The following is a 25,724-nucleotide window of genomic DNA, read 5'->3' as shown; positions in this document are numbered from 1 at the left end:
CTCTTATGAACGTGTTTACTATGATTTCTTTTATATTAATATTTGTCAGCTCGACCTTTAAATGACTGCAGTTATATGCACCTCTATAACCATGTGAATATTCTGTAGATGACATTTTTTTGCCATTTTTATCTTTATAACTACGGACAGAAAGGTTTCTTTACTTTTAAAAGCTTTAAAGTTCTAGTGCATTTAATATTTGGTCTTAGCATTGTCTGTTATTTTTGTTATCACCTATTTTGTATGGGTGTGTGGAACCAAATTTTTTCCTTGATCTATTTGTGAGATAAAATGTTTAGTGTGTGCCTGCCTGAATAGGAGTGAGTTCCGAGAAATCTTGTACCAGCCTCTATGCTGTAATGTTTAAGGTAGGAGGGACAGAAAGCAGATGCCTCCCTAATCTAGAAAAAGGTGAAGGCAATGAGAGATAAAGAGTGACTTCACACAGCCTCCTTCATGCCGTGAATTGGAGACCTGTTCTGAGCGTTTATATGGCTAAAATGTATGTCCTTTATGAATTGAAGTATTTTTTCTTGGGAATAACCAAATGTTCAAGTGTGAGAAAGTTTGCTAATGCAGGGGGTGGGTTCGTTCCCCTGGGGGGGAGTGTGTGTGACTTTGTAATGTATAAATATATGTACTGAAATGCCTCAGTCAGAGAGCTCTATCTCTCCGTCCGAGGACGTTAAATAAATTTGAACATTATTTCTTGCAAGAAAGAGTTTGAAATTAGCACAAAAATAAATGAATACAGATTTAGTTTTCAACCATATGCTTATTTCTGCAGATGCATGTAGAGAATGCAACGAGAAACAAAAGGAGTGAGACTGTTTGTGTTGAAAATTTAATTACCAAAAACCGTTTACAGCCATGAAATGAAACGTACACTAAGGACCACTTAGTCACCATCATCATTCCAGCTCAAAATATATCACTGATTTCATCTTGAAATAATAATGGACAGAGATCACCTGAGATAGGTTTGCATACAAACTAAAATGACACAACTGCTGGTTGTGTATATTTTTGGCTAAACATCTTTAACAAGTCAAACTAAGGCATTTTGTAATATTTTGAAAATGCATGTATAAAAAGGGAATATACTGGCTGCATTGACAAAAGGACGATATTTGGAATGAAGACGAATTACACAGAGGCAATATAATCCACTGAGATGATAGAGTACTGACCGCTCTGTTTACATAGATTGAATGGACGTATACAGAGGGTCAGCGCATAAAGCTGGCACTGAAGTCTAACTTTGCATTTGTTGACCGATTTAGACTGGTTTTAGTTTGATCTTAAATCAACTCAACAACTGACAATTAAATAAAAACTTTTTCTGATGTTTTCCCACAGTTAAATATTTTCCCTTTTAGTAGAAACAACACAAAGACTCAAGGCCAGAAGAGAAAAATATATTTTTCTCTTCCTCCCCACGTTTGCTGCCAAGCAACAGCTGTATTCACTTCATTGTGAGCTCAGAACACCAAAACAAAGCTCTTTCTGCATGGTTGCAGGTTGTGCAGATGGAAGCTCTGCCATAAAAGGACAAAGAATGCAACTTTCAGGGGAGGCATGGGTGTATCAAACACGTTGAATCACTACTAGTGTTAAAAACAGGATAGATTTTCAACTCCTGCAGATGGGGGCTTCTTTCACCGACATTCCGACATTTTCAAATATTATGCAATTATTATAAAGCATTTTCCAGTCAGATAATATAAACATGTAAGACGTGCCTCTGAAAGGCATTTAAATATTGTTTGAGTATTTATTGTTTAAAAAATAACAAAAAAAACAACTTAAATATTTTTTTTCTTCTTGGAAGATTAACACAGAATGTCTAGAGTACAGCCTACAAATAACCTTTTTGTCTTTTCAAGATCTTAAACGTACCAAACCTAATGAAATTTGAATGTTTTATTGCTCAGGCCAAAAAAATTTCAACAACAATCCACAACAAGTAGGCCTTATTTACTGCAATGACAAGTGGTTATTTTTAGGTCATACTGTGTGTATAACAAGGCTTTGGACTCTTAAAGACTGTTTTCATCTGGAACTCTTATAACCTCGGTATTGGACACCTTTAATGTTTAAGGCATGGAAGTTTAGGTGAGCAGCTGCCTGATCTCTCTATGAACGTAGCACAGGAAGTCCATGTAGGAGGCACCGCCGTGCAAACCTTTGTCCTCCACCAGGAACTGACGGAACAGCATCTCTGGTTTGTCTTTCTGCCTGACGATAAGCAGCTGTGCAGAGAAGAGAAAAGTGTCAAATGATTTAAGTTATTAAACGCAACAACACATAGAAAAGAGGGTTCCTCTTGTAGATTCAAAGTGATTTGCTGTCATGATTCTGTCATTTCTAGGCTTTTTGGTTCTGTTTAAGTTTTCATTTGAGTTCTCAGTTACACTCTGATTTATGTCATTCTTTGTTTTCTAGGTCATTGGTTTCATGTCCATTTTGTGTCATTCTAGTTGTTTTCTGATTGTATTTAAGTTTGAATGTATTTCTTTTGTGTTAGCCTTAGCTCCCTTCTAGATCCTTCTGCTCACACCTGCTCCTAATTAGTTGATTACACCATTCTTTGTTCCATTTGGAATAAATACTCCTCCTCTGCAGTTACTGTTTGCTGGATTCTCCTCATTCCTTCCCTAACCTATGTGTTCCTTAATTAATTGTTTCTGGATTTCTGCTTTTTTCCAACCACTCCTTATTATAACTGCAAGAAACCACCTCAGCTTCTATATTTGGGTCCTCTACAAACTTCCAAACAACCTGCCACCTCTCAAAATGTTTAACTTGTTTTAACCTCTTAACTCCTGTTCAAACTACAAACAAATGACCATTTTTTACTGGGATTGCATGTAACAAAGTGCAAAACAGCTAGATTTTTTTCATGACTAAACTAATACTATATGAAATGTGTGTCACTCATTTGCATAAAGCCCCTTTTATGACAAAAAAACAAATAAAATCCAGTTTAATCCATTACTTTCACCTAATAAGTGGAGTTTAGAGTATAGTTTAATCCAGTTTCTCTGTTAAAGCCCCAGAGGACTCTAACATCGATATGTTATATGAAAGGAGGAAAAACAATTGGTGAGCACCGACCTAAATACACTAATCACACAGTGAAACACAGTGGTGGCATGCTGAGGGAATCTTTTTCTTCAGGAAAGGCAAGATAGCCGAGGGCGAAGACCTAAGTAAAGTCATTTGGCTGTAACAGCAGTAAAAGGTTGTTCTTCAAAGGTTAATTAAAAATACAGATTTAAGCAACACCTTCTCATTTTAATAAGTAAAAAAACTATTCATTTCTACAAACATTTGATTAATTAATACATAATTTATTTTAATAAAATGACGAAATGAGAAAAAGCTTAAGTGGTAAGCCTAATTTCCTGATGCAATAGCTGGAATCAGTGATGTTTTTTGGAAAGTTTTATCTCGCGATTCGTGCAGCAGCGAAATCGTTCTGTGCTGAGGTCTTAAGGCTGATTTATACTTTGAAACTAGGTCGTCTGCGTAGGTGTCCCAGCACCCTCCGCAGACACTCTGCTGCACCTCTCCTAAATTGTAGTGACTGCAGGAAGTGCAGCAGACAGGAGGCTTCTGATTGGTCAAATCTACATGCGCTTGCCGGCTTGTTTTGTTTGTATGACCGCCATTGCGGAAAACAACTCATGAGGTTGGATCAGCTAGAAGAGCGAGGTGTGCGAGAACGCTGGGACCCTTTTTCCACCTGGATTCCCGCTCTTTTTCGCCCTCATGTAAAACTTGCCCCCACTTCCTCACCACCTCAGCCGTATCTAGACCCACAGCTAGTTCCTGATTGTCCCTCTTGTGTTGTGGCGTGGAATAACGTAGCGCAGACCACGCTTCAATATTGAGCATAAATCAAAAATGTCTGCGTCTAGCTCACTGCGACACACTGCTGCAGGAGTATAACCAGCCCTTTACACCCAATAAGAATTATACCCAACACCATTTGGGCATTTTTATTTTTAACATGCATCATCTCATTTTGATATATCAGATTTCTGTGGTGTTGAAAGAGAACACCTTATGTGGGTTGCATTGATCTTCAAAAAGATCCTGGGTTTAAACCTTCAGGAAGCTTTTCTCTGCAGAGTCTATTTTTGAGATTCATCGATAAATTCAAGGGGCAAATTCCACGTTAGGAGAGCAGAGGGTAAACTTCTGCCACTCCAAAAACAGATTCTATCAGAGTGAACTAGTTAGCTTTCATTATATTGGGTATAACAACAGTGGCCTCTGATATTTCTTGGATTCTTCTTTTAGCTGGACAACAGCCGTAAACTTAAAACCAAGGCTAAAAGGGAATAGTGTAGATCAAATTAATTCAAATTCGGAATATGTGATAAGAATTAAAAGCTGGTGTTAACAGATCCTAACCATGATCTGAAATGTAGAGAGGGTAAAGAATTGGAAAGAATCTCAGCTGAGAGAGACTGAAGTATAATATGGTCTGCTGAAGGTGGTCCTAAAAGGATCATTATTTGAAAAACTTAAGGTCTACGCCTCATTTTCAAATATGAACAACTCTGCATAGGTCTATCACATACAATCCTTATATCTGATGCTTCACCATAAAAATAAGTGTCTTCTATGCTTACTTTCCCTCAAATAAAGTGGGAGGATTGAGGAAGGGAAAAGGCAGCGTGTTACCAGTTCATTCCATTACCTTCATGGAGTTTGGCCTCTTGTCGAGCAGCTCACTGATGATGGATCTGACCTTCTTGGACAGCGGGTTGTCCAGTTCTGGCAGGGAAAACTGAACACAAAAAGCAGGTTCAAGTCTACAAAAAGAGTCTGTGATGCTAAATGAATGTTCTATAGCATCGTCTGGCATCCAAATGATTCTTCAACCAAAAAAAAAGATTTTTTTTAGGTGGAATTAGAGGACTTCTCACCATGTGTCCTTGCTGCAAGTGGGCGAGGGAGGGTGCATTGAAGAGGTTCTGGATAACATCTGGGGGGCACGCCTGGCCCAGCCACAGAAAGATGGAGTGCCCGTTCTCCAGCAGAAACATGCCGGCGTCGGTGAGACGCTCCGCAGAGCAGCGGACCGGAGCAGGCACTGCCTCGCTACTGACATCTATGTTGTGCTGGAAGACAGAAACTACAGTTAACTGCTTTGTTTAAGCCCCACGGGGTTAAACTCCCGCTATGTTTTAATCAAAGAACCAGTAACCATGAACAGTTTGTCTTCTCACTCCTACCAGAGGGATGAGGCGTGGGTAGAGCTGCAGCTGGGTGTCCTCCACCCCCATAGCCATCACTGATAGCCGTTGGTGGGCCCTGTCATCTGTGGAGAGCTCAGTGCTGCCCACTAGAGGAGCCGTTTTCATCAGGCTGTTCATATAGACTGGGAAAACTTTCATGGAATCGGGCAGGATCAACTACAGACCAGAAAAAACACAGTTACACAGAAGCCTTTATGCCAAAATGCAAACACGTCTTTTTTCTGAATTTCTCTGACCTGGCTGGCAGCTGAGGGGCTGGCACAGTTCTTCCTGTAGCAGGCCAACATGTGGGCCGTCTGGTTGACCAGGATATCTCTGACGTTCTTCACCGGCTGGTTCAGGATGGCGCGGTAAGCTGAGGGGACAGTGGAAAAGATTCCTCTTAATGTTGTAAACATTCAACTAGCATCTCTTAAAACCTCTAGACAGATTTCAGAAACAAGGAGTGAATGTTTAACCACTGCTGTGAGCAGTTCTTAAAGATCAAACTTGGGTTCAGTTTTCTTTTACATTTAATCACGTTTGAATGATTAGAGTCACAACATTCTGCTGGCAAGGTAAAAATATTTATAGGCAATTTCTTCCAACCTTAAATGAAAGAAACCAACAACTAAAACTGATCAAAGATATGTTAATGTTTGAAGGACTGCTTTGGAAACCCATCTCAAATAAGAAAACATTTTCTGTTGCTTTGAGCTGAAAAAACTCTGAATGTTTTTGGTTTTTGCTGCTTTCAGATTTCTAATAGCTCTGGTTTCTAACAGCCCATGAGCTGTATTACATTCTCCACAGGCTTCACATTAGATCTGATTTCATCCCCTTAACTGGAGGAGACTTCAACTATCCAGCGTTCTGCTTTAAGCGAACCAAAGCTGACCTGATTTGGCAAAGAAGTTGATGAGTGAATCGGTCTCGCAGCTCTTGTACAGCTCAGACAGCTGCGAGGTGCAGTTCAGGCTGAGGTTGTGGATGCGGAGGCGTCGCTGCCCGCTGATGGTGGTGTACAACAAGGCACACTGGGAAACGGAGAACAATTACAAGTTTATTACAACCATGTCAGCGTATTCAGCAGGAGTCGCTTCTGAAATGCGTACTTGTATAAGAGCTCCTGTCTCCTCGCTGAGAGTGTCATCGTGCTTGAACTCCACTGTCACAGCCTTATCACAGTCCACAGCTGCCATTTCTACGTCTGTGGTGTTGTTCATGTAAACGCCACCAAAGAAGTCTGTAGCTCTGAAGCCTGGGGGAAAATTTTTTTAAATCATATACAGAACGTCATATTGAGCTCTGGAGAAAAACACCACACATAATAATTTTATTTTATTTTTTTTACCTGTACTGGTACGAACTCTCATTACGGCATCAAATCCAAGGCTCTTCTGTACATCCTTCCTCAAGTCTCTGAGGAAATGCTCTCCATCTGTCTCCACCTGCCAGCAGATGGCACCACTGTCACTATTTGGTTTTATTTACAATTCGTATATACAATTAGTCTAACCCAGTGGTTCTGAATCCTGGTCCTCAAGTACCACTGCCCTGCATGTTTTAGATTCATCTTCACTGCCGTACACCTGACTTCTATAATGTAACAATTAACAGACCTCTACAGCACTTGAAGGCTGCTAAGGAAGTCATGCACTTGTTTGAATCAGGAGAGCTGCAGCAGAGAGACATCTAAAATATGCAACGCAGCGGCAGCAGGTGTGAGAACTACAGTCTAACCTCTAGGTTAGATTGATTGAATAGAGTTAGCTGCAAGGTCTTTATTATTAATCGCATTGTAATCAAACTTACCACTAGAGGGCGACTGAAGATGTGGGGGAGAATTTCAGTGATACACACACTAGCTTATTGCCTACAAAAGGGGTTCCTGTTACAACCTTTTTTATGTTTGAGTTTTCTGTCCTACTGAGTTGTGGAGACTTCTTTTTTTTTTTTTTTTTTTTTTGCATAATTAGGTCATATGTCTGGAATATTTTTACATTCCAAAATAATTTAGTTTTTATAAAACATGTCATGATCAAACTATGTAGTAAAGATGAAACAATCAGATTTAGTGTTAAATTTAGTGCTCTAGTTAAATGATGTTTAACAAGAGCATAGAGCAAAAGGTATATAATTATTTAAGTGAGAGTTTTAATTTCACCTGTTTCCAAACTGGTTCGAGTTGTGCAGTATAAACTAGCACATAAACTGTAAACAGAATGAGTTCTAACACTCTGTAGAAACACAAACCTCAGGTTGTGATATGTGTTTTGAAAACGCATTTGCCAACACTGACAAGAGGCTGGGCTGAAATCTTTACCTGAAAATTGTTGTATTTGTAGATGGAGCCTCCGGTGTGTGAAGGCACGTCTCCCATGGTGGCCAGGTCTAGGTACTGGCTGGGGAAGAGGAAGAGATCCACGCAGCATCCTTGAGCCACACAGTCTTTTGATAGCTGCTCATACACTCCTTTCTGTGGTTGGAACAGAGTCTATGTATGGAAACAGAAATGTTTGGTAAGTCATTGTCAATATCAGATCATAAACAGAGTTTAAAGCAAACAATTCAAAACAATATCCTGTACATCTAAGTGATTAGAAAAGAAGGCAGCTCACTTTCTCCTTGTCAGTGTTGACCAGCTTTTTGTCGTCTCGGTTCTTCAGTTTGCCAGGAGCCTCAGCAGTGGGCATAGACGAATGGAAGATGAAGAGCTTCCCACTGCATTCTGCTGCCTGGAGGGAAGACAATAGATCATATGTTTACAGATTCCACACTATTCTCGTTGTTTTCTAACACAAAATACGTTCAAAGAATCCTGAATTGGGCAAACGGAAAATTAAATAATCTAGTTCTGCTGCGTTGCTTCAGAATGACAGATAACTGTGAACCCTGATCTTCCACCAAGGAACAAACAGCCTGTTAGCTCTACCTAAACTCAACTAAAGTAACTGTATACAAAGCAATGAAAACATACTGGTATCCCTTAAATGTCTTACATATTTTAGACCTTATCAAGTTCAGCTTGTGTTTGTATGCAGACCCTTTTTTTCTAATTCTAGCCAGCCACAGTGAATGGAATCTGTCTGCCTGTAATTTACCACCAACAGGTTTAGGTGATAAAAAATGAAACAGAGCTCTGTTTTCTGACAGTAATCTGGTCAGGTAGGAGCAAACCTGAGCACTTAATTTTTACACATAAACACACATTCCAGTGTAAATTAAACCCAAAGCTGTGTTTGTAACATGAAAGGACAGGAAGTGTGGCTACAGTATGTCCCCCCTTCATGCTGACAGATGTCTGACTGATGCTAACCTTAAATGCTTCCACTCCAGCCTGGATGACAGGAGCAAAGACCGTTTCGCTCTCGTTGGTGTCAGCAAACATGTCAGGGATCTGATCCAGGAGGCTGAAGAGAAGAGAGCAAAGATTACAGGCTGTCCTTTAGAGCAACAAGTCAGTTTTCCACCAGCTCAGTTTCTACAAAAATATTTGCAGACCATAGATACGACAATAACACACTTCTCCTACTCGTTTTTCAGATAAAGGATGATTCCTACTTGTAGATAACGGCCCTGGAGTCCTGGTAATTAACGAGGAAGCCATCGAGTAGTGGGACGAACATCTCTGCTGTGTCTGACACCACCATCATCTGGGGCTGGGCTAGAGCGCTCTTCACATTATAGAAGTGAAGCACCTTGTTATAAGTAACAAAGCCCACTTTTATTGCAGAGGTCTCTGCTCCGTCCTCCCTGGAAAAAAATTATAATAAAAAAATCACATGTAAGACCTTTTAGACAGGAACTAGGCCTCAACCATTTTCAGATTAGCTGCAGTTAATGAATGAAAAAAAAAATGAATTTGTTAACAACAATTACTAACTCTATGGTCAGATGGATTAGTTGTCAGGGTTATTAAGAGGATTTTTTCCATAAAGAGAAAAATAAATACATGTATTTATCCATATCCTGGTTCTCTTAATGTATAAAACAAAACAACAATTCTGATCAGAAAACCCTTCATTTCTGAGATTTATTGTTCTGCTCTTTAGTCAGGGTGGAAATTCACTTGACATGCAACTTTTGTCAATTTTTAGGAGCAAGAATACATTTGAAAAAGTTTGAATTATGGTGGATTTTTGCTTATCCAAACAGATCAGCCAAATAATCAATATAAAATATGGATACAGACTCCAATATAATCCAATATAATAATCCTGGTTGAAAATATGATGTTCATCTGCAAAATACAGTCAGTGCCACAGGATTATTCTGAGCAAGAGAGAAACCCAGGCTCCAAAACTGTCACCTTCAAGCTCGACAAAAATTTGCAGCTGGCCGGATAGAATGGCTAAAACGCATTAAAATAAAGGCTTCCATGGTAAAAGCACACATCAGTTTGGAGACACTAAAGGTGCAATAGAGCTATGGTGTTCTGATTGTGTTTTTCTACAGAACTCATCTTCCTTAAATCTTTTCATTTTTGTGCATTTCTGGATTTCCTAAACTGGGATGTAAACAGGGAAAAGGTTATTTGCCAAGAGAAGAAATCTTTCCAGTTATGAATCTATCAGAAGCTTAAAGATATCTAAAAAGGTGTGTTTTTTATGTAAGTATTTAACCAAATAATAATCATGCATATAATAAAACTATAGCTATAGATCCAACTGAGAAGTTACAGAAATCCTGAGTAAAATCAGACTTTTGTGCTGAATTGTTTTTTTTTTTTTTTATCACTACAGCTGTGTGATGTATAATCTTCCAACACTGAAAAGAACAAGGTCCAATAAATTACCTTAAACTTGAAATGACTCATGAGCTAAATGTTAAATTACAAGTGAGGATTCTTAGTAAATCTGACTTTGAAAACCTCTGATTTAAAGTTGCGTGACGTGAAACAGAAAATAACCTGGCTTAACCTTGGCTCCGGCTTTACCGTCAACCATTGTTTTGTTTAACAAAAGGACCATCCAAGTCAAACAGGCGAGTATAAACATCCAGCAGGACTGGGGTATGATCCATGATGGGTTTGTTTGTTAATGTTTGTCTTCATCTGAGTGGATATTTGTGATGAACCTACTCAGGAAAAAATAACCTCTCTATCTCTCTATTCTAGTTATCATGATCCTACAGAGGAGACAGAACTAAATTCACTAAAACCCATTTCAAAACAATAAGAAGACTCAAATAAAAATACTCAGATAAAGTGAGAAGTGTGTTATGATAAAGAAACTGCAATGTTTTGAGCTTGAAAAACTATGGCCAAGCCTACTCTGCAAAAAAAAAAAAAACACTTTTCAGGGGAGCTGATCTTTAGTTCTTTGCTCAAACCATGAAATAAAAAAAAAGACATGTTTGCTTTTCATCCACAAAGTATCTTAAATAAATTCATCATGAAGTATTTCAAACTAAACAAACTCTTATCTACAATATGTTTCTGTAAGCATCCAAGCAGCGAATGTTGTTGCTGGACCTTAAGAAGCATTTAAGGAGTAACCTGGAGAAGTGCAAAGATAAATCAAAGCGTCTCTTTCCCCTCCTACTGAAGGCGGTCTTTTCTTCCCACTCAAAAAGATCTGCTGTTTATGGTTTCACTGATATTGACAACTCGACATCTAGGAAATTTGAAATTTCCTCGACTCGGAGAACAAACTGTAAAGTTGATGTTTCTCAGAGAAGCAGGTTTTGTTTTCGCTGATGAATCTTAGGGCAATTGCGGCATAGTGGTTAGGGCATAGACCTTGGAATCCTGAGGTTCTGAGTTCAAGTCCCACTCCCACAGACTGCAACTCTGGCTCTCTGAGCAAGACCCTTAACCCCACACTGCTTCCTGGGCGCCCCACGCTGGCAGCCCACTGCAACCCAAGGGGATGGGTTAAATGCAGATGTAAATTTCCCCAATGTGATTGAAAAAAGCTCAATTTAAAGACAAATTAGCCTCAGAAACTGTCTGACTTTTATATCATGACAACCTGTTGCTGTCTTGGGTTCGAGTGTTCACTTTGTTTGGTTTTGTGCATTGTATCTTTTATTGTCAAAAACAATAACGATAAAAGTGGAAAAAAATAAATAAATCACAATTTGGGTTGAAAATAATTGCAATTTCGATTTTTCTGGCAAGTTTAATTATTAGTAATTATTATTATTAGCCTGCTATGTTAGACTGAGAATAAACCAAATAATTTTGTATTATTAAGGTGTGTACCTGGGCAGCTTTTCCAGCAGAGTCTTGAGTTCATCACATATCAGTTTGACCAGTCCGCTTTTGATGTTGGTGTAGGACACATCAATCATAAAGATGTAGGCTGGAGGATTGGGAGGCTTGTTGTTCTGGAAAAAGAAAAAAAAAATATTTGATTTATTTTTTTCTTAATACAGAGATGAAAAGCTCAACAGCTCATTTAAAAATGATTTCCTCCTGCTTCATGAACATGTTCATGAAGCAGGAGGAAAATACATGAATTAAAATACATGCATGTTTGAAACTTAAAACATGCCAAATCTGACTATTTTTCAAGTTGAAAACTGGTATTTGTAAATAATATGATCGTTACACATTGATTTGATCTGATTTTCCTTGATCATACAGTGATTTGCTGATTTATACTTTATTTCCACATTACAAAAACAGACTTGAAGTGTTTTCTCTCGATCAAAATGATAGACAAAGACATTGCCTTGTTAAAAGGTGAACTATTACCCTGCTTTCAAACTGTTTCTCATTACCACTGGCCTTATATTCAGTGTAGCACATATATGTAAGAAAAGCACTGTAAAAAAGTGAACCCTGCATCCTTCCACGCTGTCATCGACTTGAAAGGTAAACACCGGTGCTTCGGCCCAGCCAGCAGACAGAAAGCCAGCTTTGAAAGCAGGGCTGAGATAACCAAATTGGGAAGGATTCCCACACGGCTGCTTAACAAGCCGAATCGATTGATGGGCAGAGTGTTTTGTTTTTCCACCAAATGAAACGCAGCATTGCTCTGCTGGGGCGCAGCAGGCACCGCCCACCACTGCAGCTGCAGGTGGATCAGCGCAACATCTCACTGTAGCAATCTACAAGTTTGCATATTATGAGAAGAAATACACATTGATTTATAATCTGTTTAATTATTAGGGGACTTTTAAATGTTCTAGAGGCAAGCACTCTGCATCAAGGTTTAAAAAATTTTGAAATTATAATTTGTTTTCATTTTTATTTAGTTTTGACTTCTGGTTTTCAGTTCTATTTCAGTTTAAAATAGTTTTCAGTATTTGTTAGATATTAGCTTAGTTTTGAATTTTGAAAATTCTTAGTTTCAGTTTAGTTTTTATTAGCTTTAGTCTTTAATATAATACAACTTAGATACAATGGCCAAGACAAAAAAAAAGTAAATAATTTAAGGGAATAAAAGGATAGACTGCAGCACCTGACTGCTATACCTGCCATGCACTGGCAAAACGATAAAGAAAAAAACAAAAAACTAGCACTTTCTCTATTAAAATTCAGTGATATTTTTTAATTTTTCAAACTCGTCTTTCAATTTCAGTTAGCTTTTTTTTTTTTTTTTTTTTTTGGCAAGGTCTAGTTTTATTATTTTTATTCCAGGTAAGAAAAATGTTTTTTTCAATTCTAGTTTCTGCTGTTTCATTAGTTTTGGTTAATGATAATATCCTCGATAAGGGACAGTCAAAGGAAGCTGAACATATGTGGATGTCAGAATGTACAGATTTTCATTTGTACAGAAAAGTCAACATCATCATTTTGTTTTAGTCTGGCAAAAACCTCTAGATTTGTATCTGTGTTTGACAGATTTAGCTGTCATGGCTGTTTTTCATTTGCTGTAAACAAAGTGAAAATAGATCAGCGCAGTGATTCAGCTTAGCCAGCTAACTTGAAGCTTTCATGTTGTTTTCCTTAGTAGCAGTCGTCATGGGGACACAGATTATTTGTCTCCCCACTGCCTTCTGATTAGTGAGCTTAACCCCCTCCCCAACTATCTGTTATAGTCTGACTAATCAGTATAATTAATAACACGGTCTCTGGAAAGTTTCGCTTACAGTATTAAATGTCCTATAAATTAATCTGACTATAGTGTTTACTAATCACTGCCTAAAATCAGCAATGAACCGGAAACCGCTGATGAATTCAGGTGTTTTTCTGACGTCAACTGATCTTTTGTTTGTCTGTGTGCTGAAAAACAGCAGACAGATAGATCTGTTTGTTGTTGTGTACCTTGCAATAATCAAGTGTGGCAACAAACTCATAGGATCCCAGGGAGAGCTCAGGCCGCTCGTAGAAGTCCACCCTGCGGCCAATGTGGTCCAGATGTTGGAAGTAGAAGGCTGGCACTTGAGGAGGGAAAGGAAACAACTTTATTTTTCTACTATTGTCTCATTCTAATATCTATAGTTCCATCTCATCACATCATACCTTCGTTGACACAGTTGCAGAAAGTGCACTGATAGCGACGGCCTCCATCGATGAACTGCATGTAGGGGCACATGTAGGCCTTACATCGATTGCAGCGGATCGGGCCTGTCTCACCGTGATTGGCAACATACAGAGGAGCCTGAACAGAGGGCAGACGCAGAAAAAGCATTTGTTTTAAGTTGGTAAAAGGTGCTTCAATGAATTTAAAGCCCACATCGTCTATGTTTTATGACACCACAAAATCCTCAGTATAATTTTACAAAGAAAACTTTTTTTTTTAACAGTCCTGTAAAATTGACTGACAACATTTTCAAATGTTTTCACATAAAGAAATATGATAGGCGTGAACTATAAAGAGTTTCTTTTAAGAACCTCCTTCTTGTGCCGTTCTCTGGCTTTGATGGCTATGATGCAGCCACCACCATGTTTAACCATTGGTTCAATGTGAAATCCAAGTCAGATTTTTTTTTCCAGTTTAATTTTGGTGACATTGGATAAGAACATTTTATTTCACATTTGCTGAGTCATCTATATGCAAACAGGACTTCCTACATCTTCTTTTCATTAATGACTTAGCCTTTTATAAATGCTAGATTTCTGGAATAAACAAATATTTTCTTCCATCCAGTTTCCCTTTTCCGCAGGTTGAGTGTAAATGCTGTTTTTGTAATCTAACCCTACTTTAAACTAGAGCACACCACCATCGTCACGCCGACCATCAAGTTTAACTAAAGGCTCTCTGAAAAAGAGAAACTAAAGCTGCTTTAAATAAGATTACTTGTTACTTGAAAAATGAGACAAGAAAAAGTGTTCAGTATTTAGAGACGTTTCTAGATTCACAGATTAGTGCTAGTTACATGATGTCACACTCATGCCCCATAGGAGGATATTTAATCTGATCCCATGTGATTTTTTTTTTTAAACCACCTTTGTTGTTTGGTTGCCCTGGCAGGTCTAACACTAAGTGAACAGTCTAGAAGCCAGATGAGGGAAAGCTAACATTTCCTAAAAAGGCCATGAAGTGGCTGGGACAGAGTGAGTGCAGGGGAAAAACATCTCTTCTTCCAATAATTATTTAAGAAGAGGTTACTTACAGGACAAACTAGCACAAAACAATGATAGATTCAATTGCATTTAAATAAAACCAAATTCCAAGCTCTATGTGATCACTAAAGCAGAAAGACAGCTTTGCTGATCTAAATGTTCCTTAAAAGTGAAACTGATTGAGGAGAGAATAACATCTTTGAGGAGAGACTGTATAATTTAGAGCTAATGCAGTAATCCCACAAAAGCTTTTTTTTTTCCTTTTTCCCTTTGGATCTCATCAGCAACTGTTCTAATGCAGAAGAACATTTCAAACAAAAAAAAAAAATGTCCAAGAAAAGTGTTTACTGTTTGAGTAATGCTTGACCAAGATCAAAACATTTTCATTTAATCAAAGGCATTACAAGTGACAAGCAGGAGATTTTTATTGTGGTTTTTCGTTAGTTGTAACTTTATCTTCCTATTCTAGTTGATGGTCTGAATAAGACGGAAGCTTACCTCATTTTTGGGCAACTTAGCAAATGGTTTAATGATGGAGGCTAGAGGCACTTGGCATTGTTTGGCCAGCTCAGCGGTGCAGGGCAGGGTGTAGGTCGTGCAGCGCATAAATCTTGGACTGGCGTTCCCTAAAGTCAACAAAACAACAGTCAGTATTTTTCATAAACTGTAATATTACATTAAAAATTACCTCAAAATGACAAAAACTGCTGTTCCACTTGGAAATTATTTATTGTGTTCAAAAAGGGGTAGCTAATTATTCAGGCACTTGAAAGGAATTCCATTAGGGCTGAAACAATTAATTGGATTAATCGTGAATAATCAATTATTGAAATATTTGTCCACTAATTTAGTAATTGATTAATCATTAACTGGAGTATAGAGACTTTCAAACACGTCTTTAGCTGACAGAGCAACCAACTTAGAGCATTAATTATACCAAAATCGTAAAATACATTTTAACATTTTGGACTTGAAAAACACTTTTTCGTCCGTCAATATGCTCTATCCAGAACTCCTCAAGTGGAACAGTTTGAGTTTCACCTGGTTTAATTTCGTAAAAATTCTTCTTTAAGGATTCTTTGGCAATCCAATCAATTGATTAATCGGAAAAATAATCAACCCAATAATCGATTTGAAAAATAATCATTCGTTTCAGCTCTAAATTTCATTTTACCAATCCCTCAGTATTACAAACATATCCCTTATCAAAAAGGTTTATTTAATCAGAAGTGGGCTGGGCAATTAACTTGTTCTTCAACATTATCACGATTTAAAAAAAAACATTTTTTTCAAATTGCCGAGGCCCTCAGTTTTGGCCACATTACGTTTAACAAAAGTAGGACAACAGCATCATGAACTATTTTTGATCTCTATGGAAAGAAATGTACCTTAATTTTTTTCAAAGTAGAGAGCTTTTCAATTTCTATACATACTCACTATATACAATGTTTTTTTGATAATTAAGAAAGTTGAATCTTATATTTTTTAAAGTTTATTTTTAAAAAATTAAAGAAATCCTAAACTCTAACCAAAGGTTACATGAAGGTTACATTCAAATGGAAAATACTCCACAAAAACAACAAACCAACATATTTTATTTCTTATATTCTAATAACAAAAAATAGACGTATGGTGTGAGATCACTCATATTAGCGTTCACTCACTGCAATAATAGCATTATTGGGTCTAAAGCTCCAAAGTTCTGGTGGATTCTGATTTATTAAAACACACATAAGTGAATTTCAAATTATAAAAACAAGGATTTGACTTAAGATTAAGAATATTATTGATCGATTAATCAATAAAATACAAAACAGCAATCTGAATATTTATCTCGGATTATTACAGATTGGTCATATTTGTTACCTTGATCCTGAACTGTGAAGTCTGTGGTGACGAGCGGTGGGACCTGTCCTCTGATGTTTGTGCTGTAGACCTGTCCTCCCAGCCTGGCTTTGTCATCTTCGATAACTTGGGTCTAAAACAAACAAGTTAGAGATTAAAAAGCTTTTCCAGTAATCCTTTACAATAAAAAAGAGGTGTTTTTTGCATTTGGGTTAGAATATAAATTGCAGCAGAAATTATGGCCTGAAAATATGGCTTATAAACCATGTTCAGTTTATATTATACAGTCTACAGATACTCACTATGCTGGGTATAGAATCAGGGTCCAGTTTTTTCTGAGGGGGACCAGAAAGTCCTCCTGGTGCTCCAGGAAAGCCCCCTTGCATGCCTGGCTGAGGCCCAGACATGAGTCCTCCAAACTGACCTGTGCACATATTAAATGCATAATAAGCACAGTGTTATAAAACAGGCTACAACTAAACACTTCTGATTATTTTATTCCCCTTTTATGTTTCATCTTTGTTGGAAGCAGATCCCACTAAATTTCAGCCCTTTTCACACAGAGCTAAAACAAGAAATATCTGACATCATTCCATAAACTCATATATAAATCAATACTGGGATGATTACATTAGTTTATCTATCATCTATCTTATTGTCATCTAACCCCCTAAGTAGATATATTGTATGAAATAGTGTTATATCAAACTGGTCCTATAGTCACTCTATTACAGATGGAGTCATGCAACGAAAGTAATTTCGCCCTGGGATTATTAAAGTATTTCTGATTCTGATTCCTCGTTGATGGGACAGGTGTTGTGAGTGAAACAGTACCCAGCTTGAAACAGCTCCTGTGTGTCACTGAATGTGTGCATTGATGACTGAAAGAAATCTTCTGCTTTCATTTATCTGATTACTACAGTGTTTTGAATTCATGTTAATGTGTATTTAAAGACATTTCAATTAGTGGAAAAAGTTGCAGGGGAGGAATATAAAAAAAAAAAAAAAGTCTAATCAACCAAAACTTTTGCGACCCCCATGCAGTACCTCCGTGGACCCCCTAGGGGTCACGGACCCCCTGTTGAAGACCTTCGTACTAAAGAGAAGGTTATTCAAAGGGATTTGAGGATCTAACAGGGGATAACTGGAGATGGCTCCTTAAACTGCCTTGAATTGATCATAAACTCTGGTATTAAGATAAATAAATCCTAAATTTAGTGATTTTTTATAATACAGAATTTAAAACAATAGAAAATCTGTCGTGGAATTTATTGCTCGCTACTTACCTGCCTGCTGTGGGTAGCCTTGTAGACCAGCGGGTCCACTACCAGGCTGCTGGAAAGATCCTGGTCCACCCATTGGTGGTCCTGCCATTGACTGTCCTCCCATTGGTGGTCCTGTCATTGACTGTCCGCCCATTGGTGGTCCTGTCATTGACTGTCCTCCCATTGACTGTCCTCCCATTGGTGGTCCTGTCATTGACTGTCCGCCCATTGGTGGTCCTGTCATTGACTGTCCTCCCATTGGTGGTCCTCCCATTGACTGTCCTCCCATCGGTGGTCCTGTCATTGAGTGTCCCCCCATCAGTGGTCCTGTCATTGAGTGTCCCCCCATCGGTGGTCCTGCCATTGACTGTCCCCCCATTGGTGGTCCTGATCCCTGCATGTTCGTAATGGGTGACTGTGGTGGGGAAATCGGAGGGGCCATGTGTGATGACAGTGGGGCGGAATGCATCTGTGGGTGACCCGTTGCTGCTGGTGGTGTCTGGAAACGCTGCTGGGCGATGGAGGTTGTTGCAGGAGGTGGGGGGCTCTGCATGGCACCTGGGGCTATGCAATTTAATCATAGAATTAAGAAATACTAAGTATCAAAAATGAGCATTGTTTTTTTTTTTTTATCCTTGTCCTTTAAGGTTTAAACAGACTACAACAATTAAGCATTAGTAACTAACAACCTTACCATAACCACCTAGGTTCATAGCACTCATCTGGTTAGTTAGCTGCTGTGCTGGAGGTTGTGCAGGTGAGGCCATGCTGTTGTACACAGAGTGCGAAGGCTGGCCATAAGTTGGGGGTGCAGCTGATGGAGAGGCAAGCCTGTACATATAAATCCAATCCAAGTGGTCAGGTGGGTTATTCTACTTCTCCAAAGCAACAGATCAAAGAACAATTTATCTGTACAATAATATTTTAAGTATTTGCACTGAAGAGCCTTCATGTTGCATGACAGTTTTTTTTTTTTTTTTATTATCGCTACCCTCTTTGTAATGGTTTTACTGAATTCCACTTTTCAAGCAGCTGCTGCCTCGTGGACGTTACCTCTGTGGGTGAGCTCCATTCTGCTGCACATTGGGATTGTACTGACTGGATACAGGAGGCGGTGGCATTCCTCCAGGGGAGGAAGCTGGTGATTTCATTACACCTGCAACGATAGCAGACATTCTTCTTTAGATATGCATTAAATAATTGCATATTGTCAAAATTAGAGGGAACAAGGCTTAGATATTTGGATATGTATTTGATTAAAGAATTTAAATTTGGTGCTGGGAATGACAAAGAAAAGAGGAAGAATGCAGAGTAGGTTCATTGAGTGATTTGAGGGTGGACATAGCAAGTTGAAAGGATGTTTAACATGAAGACTTCATAAAAATATACACTTATATACATTTAGCAAATAGAAAGAATACATTTATGAACCAACAGAAAAAAACAAACAGGTGTATACTTCCTGAAAGGGAGTATACAAAAGTCAGATACATATATCTGATACATAAGAAACTTTTTGCGTTTATTTAACAGTTTGAAGATAAAGATAACCTAATCTTTGAATTCCTTTAAAAATAAAGTCTGTGGTAGATAGAAGCCAGAAGTCAGACCGTTTTGGTTTAAACCAGCTGCAGATGAGAGAGCAAACACTGAAGAAACCAAAGTATAGACTATTACAACTGAAACCCAGAGAAAATCCAGGTATGAATCACTGACTGTGTTCAGACCCGAGATTAGAGTGCATCCTGGCTGACTAAGATGAATAAAATCAGTGTTAGGCAAGACCAATTATAGCTTTAAGCATTATGGCCAATTTATGCTTCTGACGCATAGCCTCTGCAACCGTCAAAACTGTCTCTGTGACCGCGACCACGCCCTCCCGCCCAGATGCTCTGCAACTGTTGTCGCGCACCTCAAAAAAATCCTGACTACGCGTCGGACGGTCGCAAACCCGCACAGACCTCAAGTGGGCAGACAAAAAGCAGCTGTGATTGGTTCTTGGTATGATTTCCAGCTGTCTGTGTGGTCGTCCTTCTCGATTTGGTGCCGGGGTGCGCCATTTTTAAAAACCGAGGAACAAGTACGATGGACAACTACATTGAAAGGTTAATCGAGAAGGTTAGCTCAGAACCTGTTCCTCTTCGATGTCTAGCAACTTTAGATCCATCTCCGTGACCGTGATGTCTTGCGAATGCGCCAATGTTGTTTTGGAAGATAAACATTCCCGTCGACAACGCCGGAGTTCTCGTGACTATCCGTCGAAGTTCTTGCGAGTTCTCAAATAGACTCCCCCTTGCTCTTGTGCGGGAAACAGCTGTGCATCCCTAGAAATTCCAGACCGACATTGCAGAAGCATACCAGCAAAACTGCTTAGCAACCAGACGCAAGCGACATTTGATGTGTGCAGTTGCAGAAGTATAATCTGATCTTTTGGAGCTGTCCTAAACAATGGGCTCTCTGCTACATTCAAATCTTTGCTAAACAACACCACCCAGTGAGCTGTCAAAGGAGCACTAAGCAGGACATTAAAATAATCTGCAAATTTTTTCAGTTATTGCAAAGTTACAATGAGATGGAAGCAGTCGATCCTATGTGGCATTGACCAGAGGTGTAAACCGAAATGGTTCTAAATATTGCACTCTGAAAATTATATGCATTTAACTTCTATATGTTTTGTCAAATTACAACTATAAATCTAAACGTATTTAATCGGGGATTTTATGTGATAGACCAACACAAGGTAGTGCATCACTGGGAAGTGGGCGGGTTTTCAAAACTTTGTCAAAAGGTAAATGCGGAATCTTAAAGTATGTTGTGCATTTCTGTGCAGTCCCTCTGAGACAAACCATACTTTATTAAACTGCTGCAATTGCAGCTGACGGTCTTTTTAAGTTTAAGTTAACCAGTTTTCCACAGAGTCTCAGATTTCTGCACATTCTTCCAATAAAAAAAAAAAAAACAACCTCAGACAGATTATCTAGAAACAGTCAGATATAAAGTTTTGTGCAGTTAATATCCATTGTGCTTTAAAACCAAGTACATTGTTACCCCCATGAACAAACTCCAATCTTCATGTTTGCTGTGTCGTCTATATGACTTATGACACACTTTAAAATGTCTTTTTAAGTCTAACTTCCCATAAACCTTTACTAAATGCCTAATTTATCAAGTGCACAACAAATCTTACAGAGTTATCATCACTATAACTAAATGAACCTAAATAAATATTTTATTACCTGAATTTTCACAACTATCTAGATTATTTTGTTTATTGAAATTCATGAAGCTGTTTGTTCAATAATGTTCTCTAAAAAACCTCTGAGGGTTTTACAGAACTGATGGATTTTTACTGAGATGAAATCACATATGGTTGCTGATACTTGCCAGATTTTTCTTTTTAAAACTAAAATTAAAAACCAGGCATTATTTGATTCCCCATTTTTCATAATTATCCATCATTTTCTGTTGGTATTCAATGAAACAAAGAGTTTAAGGCTATTATAAAAATGTGCAAGGAGTTTGGATACTATTGTTTGGATACATATATATATATACATATAATGCTTATCAGCAAAATAAATAACATGCTATAAAATATATAAACACCGGATGCAAAAACATTGTGAAAATAGCTTGTTGTAAAAGGGATAATTCGTTTCAATTCATTATTAAGTTTTTGATGATTTTGAAGTTTCTGTTTTTTCAATGATGATCATAAATAAATGGGAGTTTCCACAAACAATTTAGGAAAATGCTAAATCTTGACATTCAAAGTGAATGTAAAAATATCTGCAAAACCTGCACAATGTGTGAAAAACAAAAAAACAAGATAACCAACCGAAAATAACATTTGTTCAGATTTGAAAAATAACATGACTGTACCTGCTGGTGGAGAACTAAATGCCTGAGGTGGTCCTCCATAGTGTCCATAGAGGGGCTGGGCAGGGGCAGCTCCAAACCCACCTTGGTAGCTCCCCATTCCCGGCTGGGCCTGGGAGTACGGGGGTGCAGCTACGTAACCCTGTTGGCTCATTCTGTCTGTCACTCTCTGCTCATACCAGTTGGGAATGTTAATCAAGCTAAAATGGAGAAACATAAAGCTCATCAAATGAACGAAAAAGTATAATAAAACAGTACTTACATAGCTGTCCTTGTAGTTGCCTGTTTCATGGTTCATTTATTGTTGTATTCAGTTTAAAACAGATGTAAACAAGCAACACAAAAGTCAGCTGAGATTTGACCTCATTCTGTTATCAATGCTGTGGGAGAGACCTTCGACTTTACTTTCTAACAGATAAAGCAATGTTGCATGAGTTGGACATTTTCATCTACGAACACCACACTTTAAAAGCTTAAATTCAACCGATTAGCTTGAATCTGTGAAGTTTATCAACTCTTTTATGCACCAGTCATATCTGACTAATTCTAGACATTTTAACTTGGGTATTTCAGATATTAAAATGCTGTTAAATCAAATTTAAATTAGTTTAACAACTTACTGTGAAAATATGGAAATACATTTACAACACACTTTTAGATGATGTAGTCCTCAGTGTGTCTCTCACCTTGTTTCCAGCTAATATGCAAGCTTTGAAATGGTTTTCTTTGTTGTTTTATTTATTTATTTTTATATAGGACCATAACAGTATGTTGTTATTGTTATATGAGATTGTTTTGCCTACTTTATGCAGTCAAGCAGTTTCTGTTTAAGTGAAATCTTAATTTTGCCGGTAAGTCATTAATAAAACCTGGGTGTGGCCATTGACCTTTTTAAAACAACTCTCTGACCATCTTCACCCAATGGAATTGAATACTGGAATGACAGGACTCTAATAAGAATGCAAAACAGCAGTGTATGTATGAGTTGGCAAACTATTGTAGCCTCCTTCTTCCAACATCCTTTGCCTTGAGGACAGTGGCGGAGATGGGGGGCCAGGGGTGGCCATGGCCACCCTTAGCCAATCTTTGGCCATCCCTACCATTTTTTCCCCTCTAATACTGATGGTGGCAACCGTAATACTCTCAGGTGGAATATTCAAAGCATTTTTTTGGTGGTAAATATACACATAGATATACTAACATCAAAAATGCAAAAATGATAACTACAGAATTCATGTTCTTTTCAGAGCTAGATTCTGTCTTATATAGGGTAAGGAGAAAATGCTGTGCATCTGCAAGTCATCTAGGAGTCTTCAGTGAAATTAAAGATAAATAACAGTTTTAATAAAAACTTATCAAATAATCAATTTATGCAGATATTAGTGCTTGTTAATATCACTTTTAGGCAGAATGTTTATTGAAAGAAGTAGGTAAATAATAACAATGGAAAAGATTTATGCCCCAGAACTCAAAACTGAAAGAATTTTATCCACTATACCTTTTATCTAGAAATTATGAATGTTTAAATATATGCGTCTATTTGTTAGTAAAGGCTGTAGTAAAGTATAGTTTGTCTTTGTTTAGAAAATATGACAATTTTCCTGTTGAAACAGTGTAGATTGACCGTGAAGTTCTGGTGCCGATCCGCTTTGGGCCACCCCTTAGTGTACACTGATTATTGCCTGGCCACCCTTATAAAAAATTCTGGCTACGCCCCTGCTTGAGGAGCATAAAAAAGCGTTTCTTTAAAAATAAAAACAACAAAAAACTGTTTCACATTGCATAAGTTGAGCAATTGCAATATTACCTGCAGTTTGAAACTGCAAAAATGTAATTGTTACTTTAAAAAAAGTTATGTGTCTTATAATAACTCTTTTATTAAAGGATAATAACAATAAACATTACATCCAACCTTCTGATTTAAAAAAAAAAATCATAATTTAAAATATCCTAAAGTATATATTTACACACACACAAAAACTGAGTGAATCAAAAAACAAACAACTAATTTAACTTATTAAAACAAGAAGACTGGGCACAGCTGGATCATTAAGCCACAGCTGCGTGTCATCCAATTTTATCAAACACCGGAAATCGATTATTGTGACACTTTTCGCCCTGCTTAACTTACAAATGTTGACAATTTAGTGGTTTGGGCTTCAAGGCTTATTAAGTAACTGCGCAACTTCCGAAAATTGCCACGTCAAAGTCCGTTATGATGCTAAAAGAAAAGCGTTACACCTATTTATGAATTAAAACGCAACTTTCCAGATCTGCTGTTTGAAAATTTGTTATCATTTCCGTATTTTCTTAAACCTACGTTAATAAACGTTCTAATAAAACCGTGACATTATATTACTTTATACTAATTTCTCTCTGTGAGTAAGAGGAAAGCGCTGCAAAGTTTCCAGCTGTGAGACAGAGCTTCAAATAAATCATTACCTGAAGGACGAAATATATTTCAGTTCGTTTGTAAAGGTGTCATCATCCCTGCTTAGGGTTCTTTACCTGAACAGCAGGACAGTTAAGCTCCTCTTCTTCTCGGAGAAAACCGGAGTGCCACGTCAAACTCCACAGTGCACCGGGTCACGACAAATCAGCCATCTTTACGGGCAGTGAAAGCTTTTCAAAGTAAAGCAAATAAAGGTGTATAAACCGTTTGGCCCGATATGAATAAAGCTAACATAAAAACACTATGCTAGATATACAGACTCTATCTGTCCTAAATACAATGTTTATATCTTAAGAAACTTCCTAAAGCGTCTTTAGACTATAATATCTGGTTAATAACTAAATGTTGTATTTTATTTTGAAAGGTTAACCGTTTCACTTTCATTTTTGTGTGAAGCGGTTTTAGCTAGCTTAACTGAACGAGCAGTGCGCATGCGTGAAACAGAGGGAATCCATACACGTCAGCACAGTCAATAAGGGTTATAATGCGTTTCATCACCTTAATAAAGGTTTACAAATTGTGGCTCCAATCTCGTAGCCATGTTCTCATACCAGTGCTTTTCAGCTTATACAGGATATATCGTGCAGATACATGCAAGTAAAAACGTTGAAATCTTAAATATAATTTAATTAAACGGTATCAATGTTCTCCTTTCAGCTTATCTCGTCGTCTATGCAATAATATTTCTCTAAAAGCAGCATCTTGCCAGCGTGGCTATATTACATTTCTGGAAGTCCATCACTTTTTTGTATAACTCAATTTACATATATTTGAGTTCAAATAACCTAAATAACCTTAATAACTAAATACATAACTATTAATAATAACTAAATAACTAAACTTAATAACCTTAATCCTAATCAATTCATTTGAACAGCAAAAATTTTGTTTTTATGATTAAACAAAAATCAACTATGACAGCCTCAATGCTGATATTGGATACATTAAATCGGATAACTTCTCCTATGATATTATCATATTTTTATTACATGATACCTTCTATCAAAGACTGAATGTAAAAAATATATGAATGATATAAAATAAAGAAAAACTTGTCAATCACAAACTCCTGGAGAAGGTGATCATGCTTTTGCCATGTTATGGTAGATTGATTTATTCACCATACAACACATATATACCCACACCTCTTCTTTAAAGTAACCTACTGAAGAGGATTAGGGCTACTGAAAAAAATAAAAAAAGTTAACTGATTTTTAAATTTTATTTCTGTATAAAAAAGTCAGAATTCTGACTTTAATCTCAGAATTCTGCCTTTTAATCTCAGAATTCTGACTTTAATCTCAGACTTCCGACTTTTTTGTCAGAATTCTGACTGAACTCTGACAGCTTACAAACATGTTAGCATCAAGCCTTAGCCATGTCTGTTTTACAGAATAAACTAGCTCTCTTCTTTTAATCACCTTCTGCTCTTCCATTAATGAAAACACCGTGGACCCCTCGGGCACGTAAAAAGTCACCTAATTCCATCATTTTCCACCAATGTGTCACTGGCCCTCTCACACAACTCACATCTTTGTCAGTGAAGCTGAGTGCTCCCTCATCTCTTCCTT

General features: G+C 37.6%; 1 protein-coding gene across 3 annotated transcripts; it reads right to left on the bottom strand.

Annotated features, from left to right (window-relative positions):
* Positions 1–836: 836 nt before the first annotated feature.
* Positions 837–24,312, bottom strand: sec24d (SEC24 homolog D, COPII coat complex component). Of its 3 annotated transcripts, XM_015397249.1 has the most exons (24): positions 24,210–24,312; positions 21,705–21,901; positions 18,876–18,978; positions 18,517–18,653; positions 18,075–18,386; positions 17,844–17,954; positions 16,860–16,981; positions 16,579–16,690; positions 15,211–15,338; positions 13,669–13,807; positions 13,471–13,586; positions 11,461–11,585; positions 8,817–9,008; positions 8,572–8,665; positions 7,874–7,990; positions 7,579–7,749; positions 6,607–6,703; positions 6,368–6,513; positions 6,151–6,289; positions 5,510–5,628; positions 5,250–5,429; positions 4,941–5,135; positions 4,712–4,801; positions 2,112–2,252 (listed from the first exon to the last, which is right to left on the bottom strand). In XM_015397249.1, exons 2-24 carry the CDS (start codon positions 21,853–21,855, stop codon positions 2,112–2,114), a joined length of 3,237 nt encoding a protein of 1,078 aa, XP_015252735.1. In that variant the 5' UTR covers positions 21,856–21,901; positions 24,210–24,312. The 3 variants fall into 3 exon arrangements, with proteins under 3 accessions (XP_015252733.1, XP_015252735.1, XP_015252734.1); XM_015397247.1 differs by having other exon boundaries at positions 837–2,252; positions 17,844–18,386; XM_015397248.1 differs by having other exon boundaries at positions 17,844–18,386; positions 24,144–24,242.
* Positions 24,313–25,724: the final 1,412 nt, after the last annotated feature.

This window comes from Cyprinodon variegatus, unplaced genomic scaffold, assembly GCF_000732505.1.
Source record: "Cyprinodon variegatus isolate N-32 unplaced genomic scaffold, C_variegatus-1.0 Scaffold845, whole genome shotgun sequence".
Taxonomy (NCBI): Eukaryota; Metazoa; Chordata; class Actinopteri; order Cyprinodontiformes; family Cyprinodontidae; genus Cyprinodon; species Cyprinodon variegatus.
Note: the sequence above shows the minus strand (reverse complement) of the source record. Positions and strands in the feature narration are given on the sequence as shown.

Bases quoted from the DNA above. Each gene is read 5' to 3' on its own strand.
- sec24d (XM_015397247.1), bottom strand. From the start codon at position 21,855: ATGAGCCAACAGGGTTACGTAGCTGCACCCCCGTACTCCCAGGCCCAG. The intron at 18,979-21,704 runs GTACAGTCATGT...CTATCGTTGCAG, and splicing joins ATTTAGTTCTCCACCAGCAG to GTGTAATGAAATCACCAGCT. The intron at 6,704-7,578 runs GTAAAGATTTCA...ATCTGCTGGCAG, and splicing joins ACAAATACAACAATTTTCAG to GTGGAGACAGATGGAGAGCA.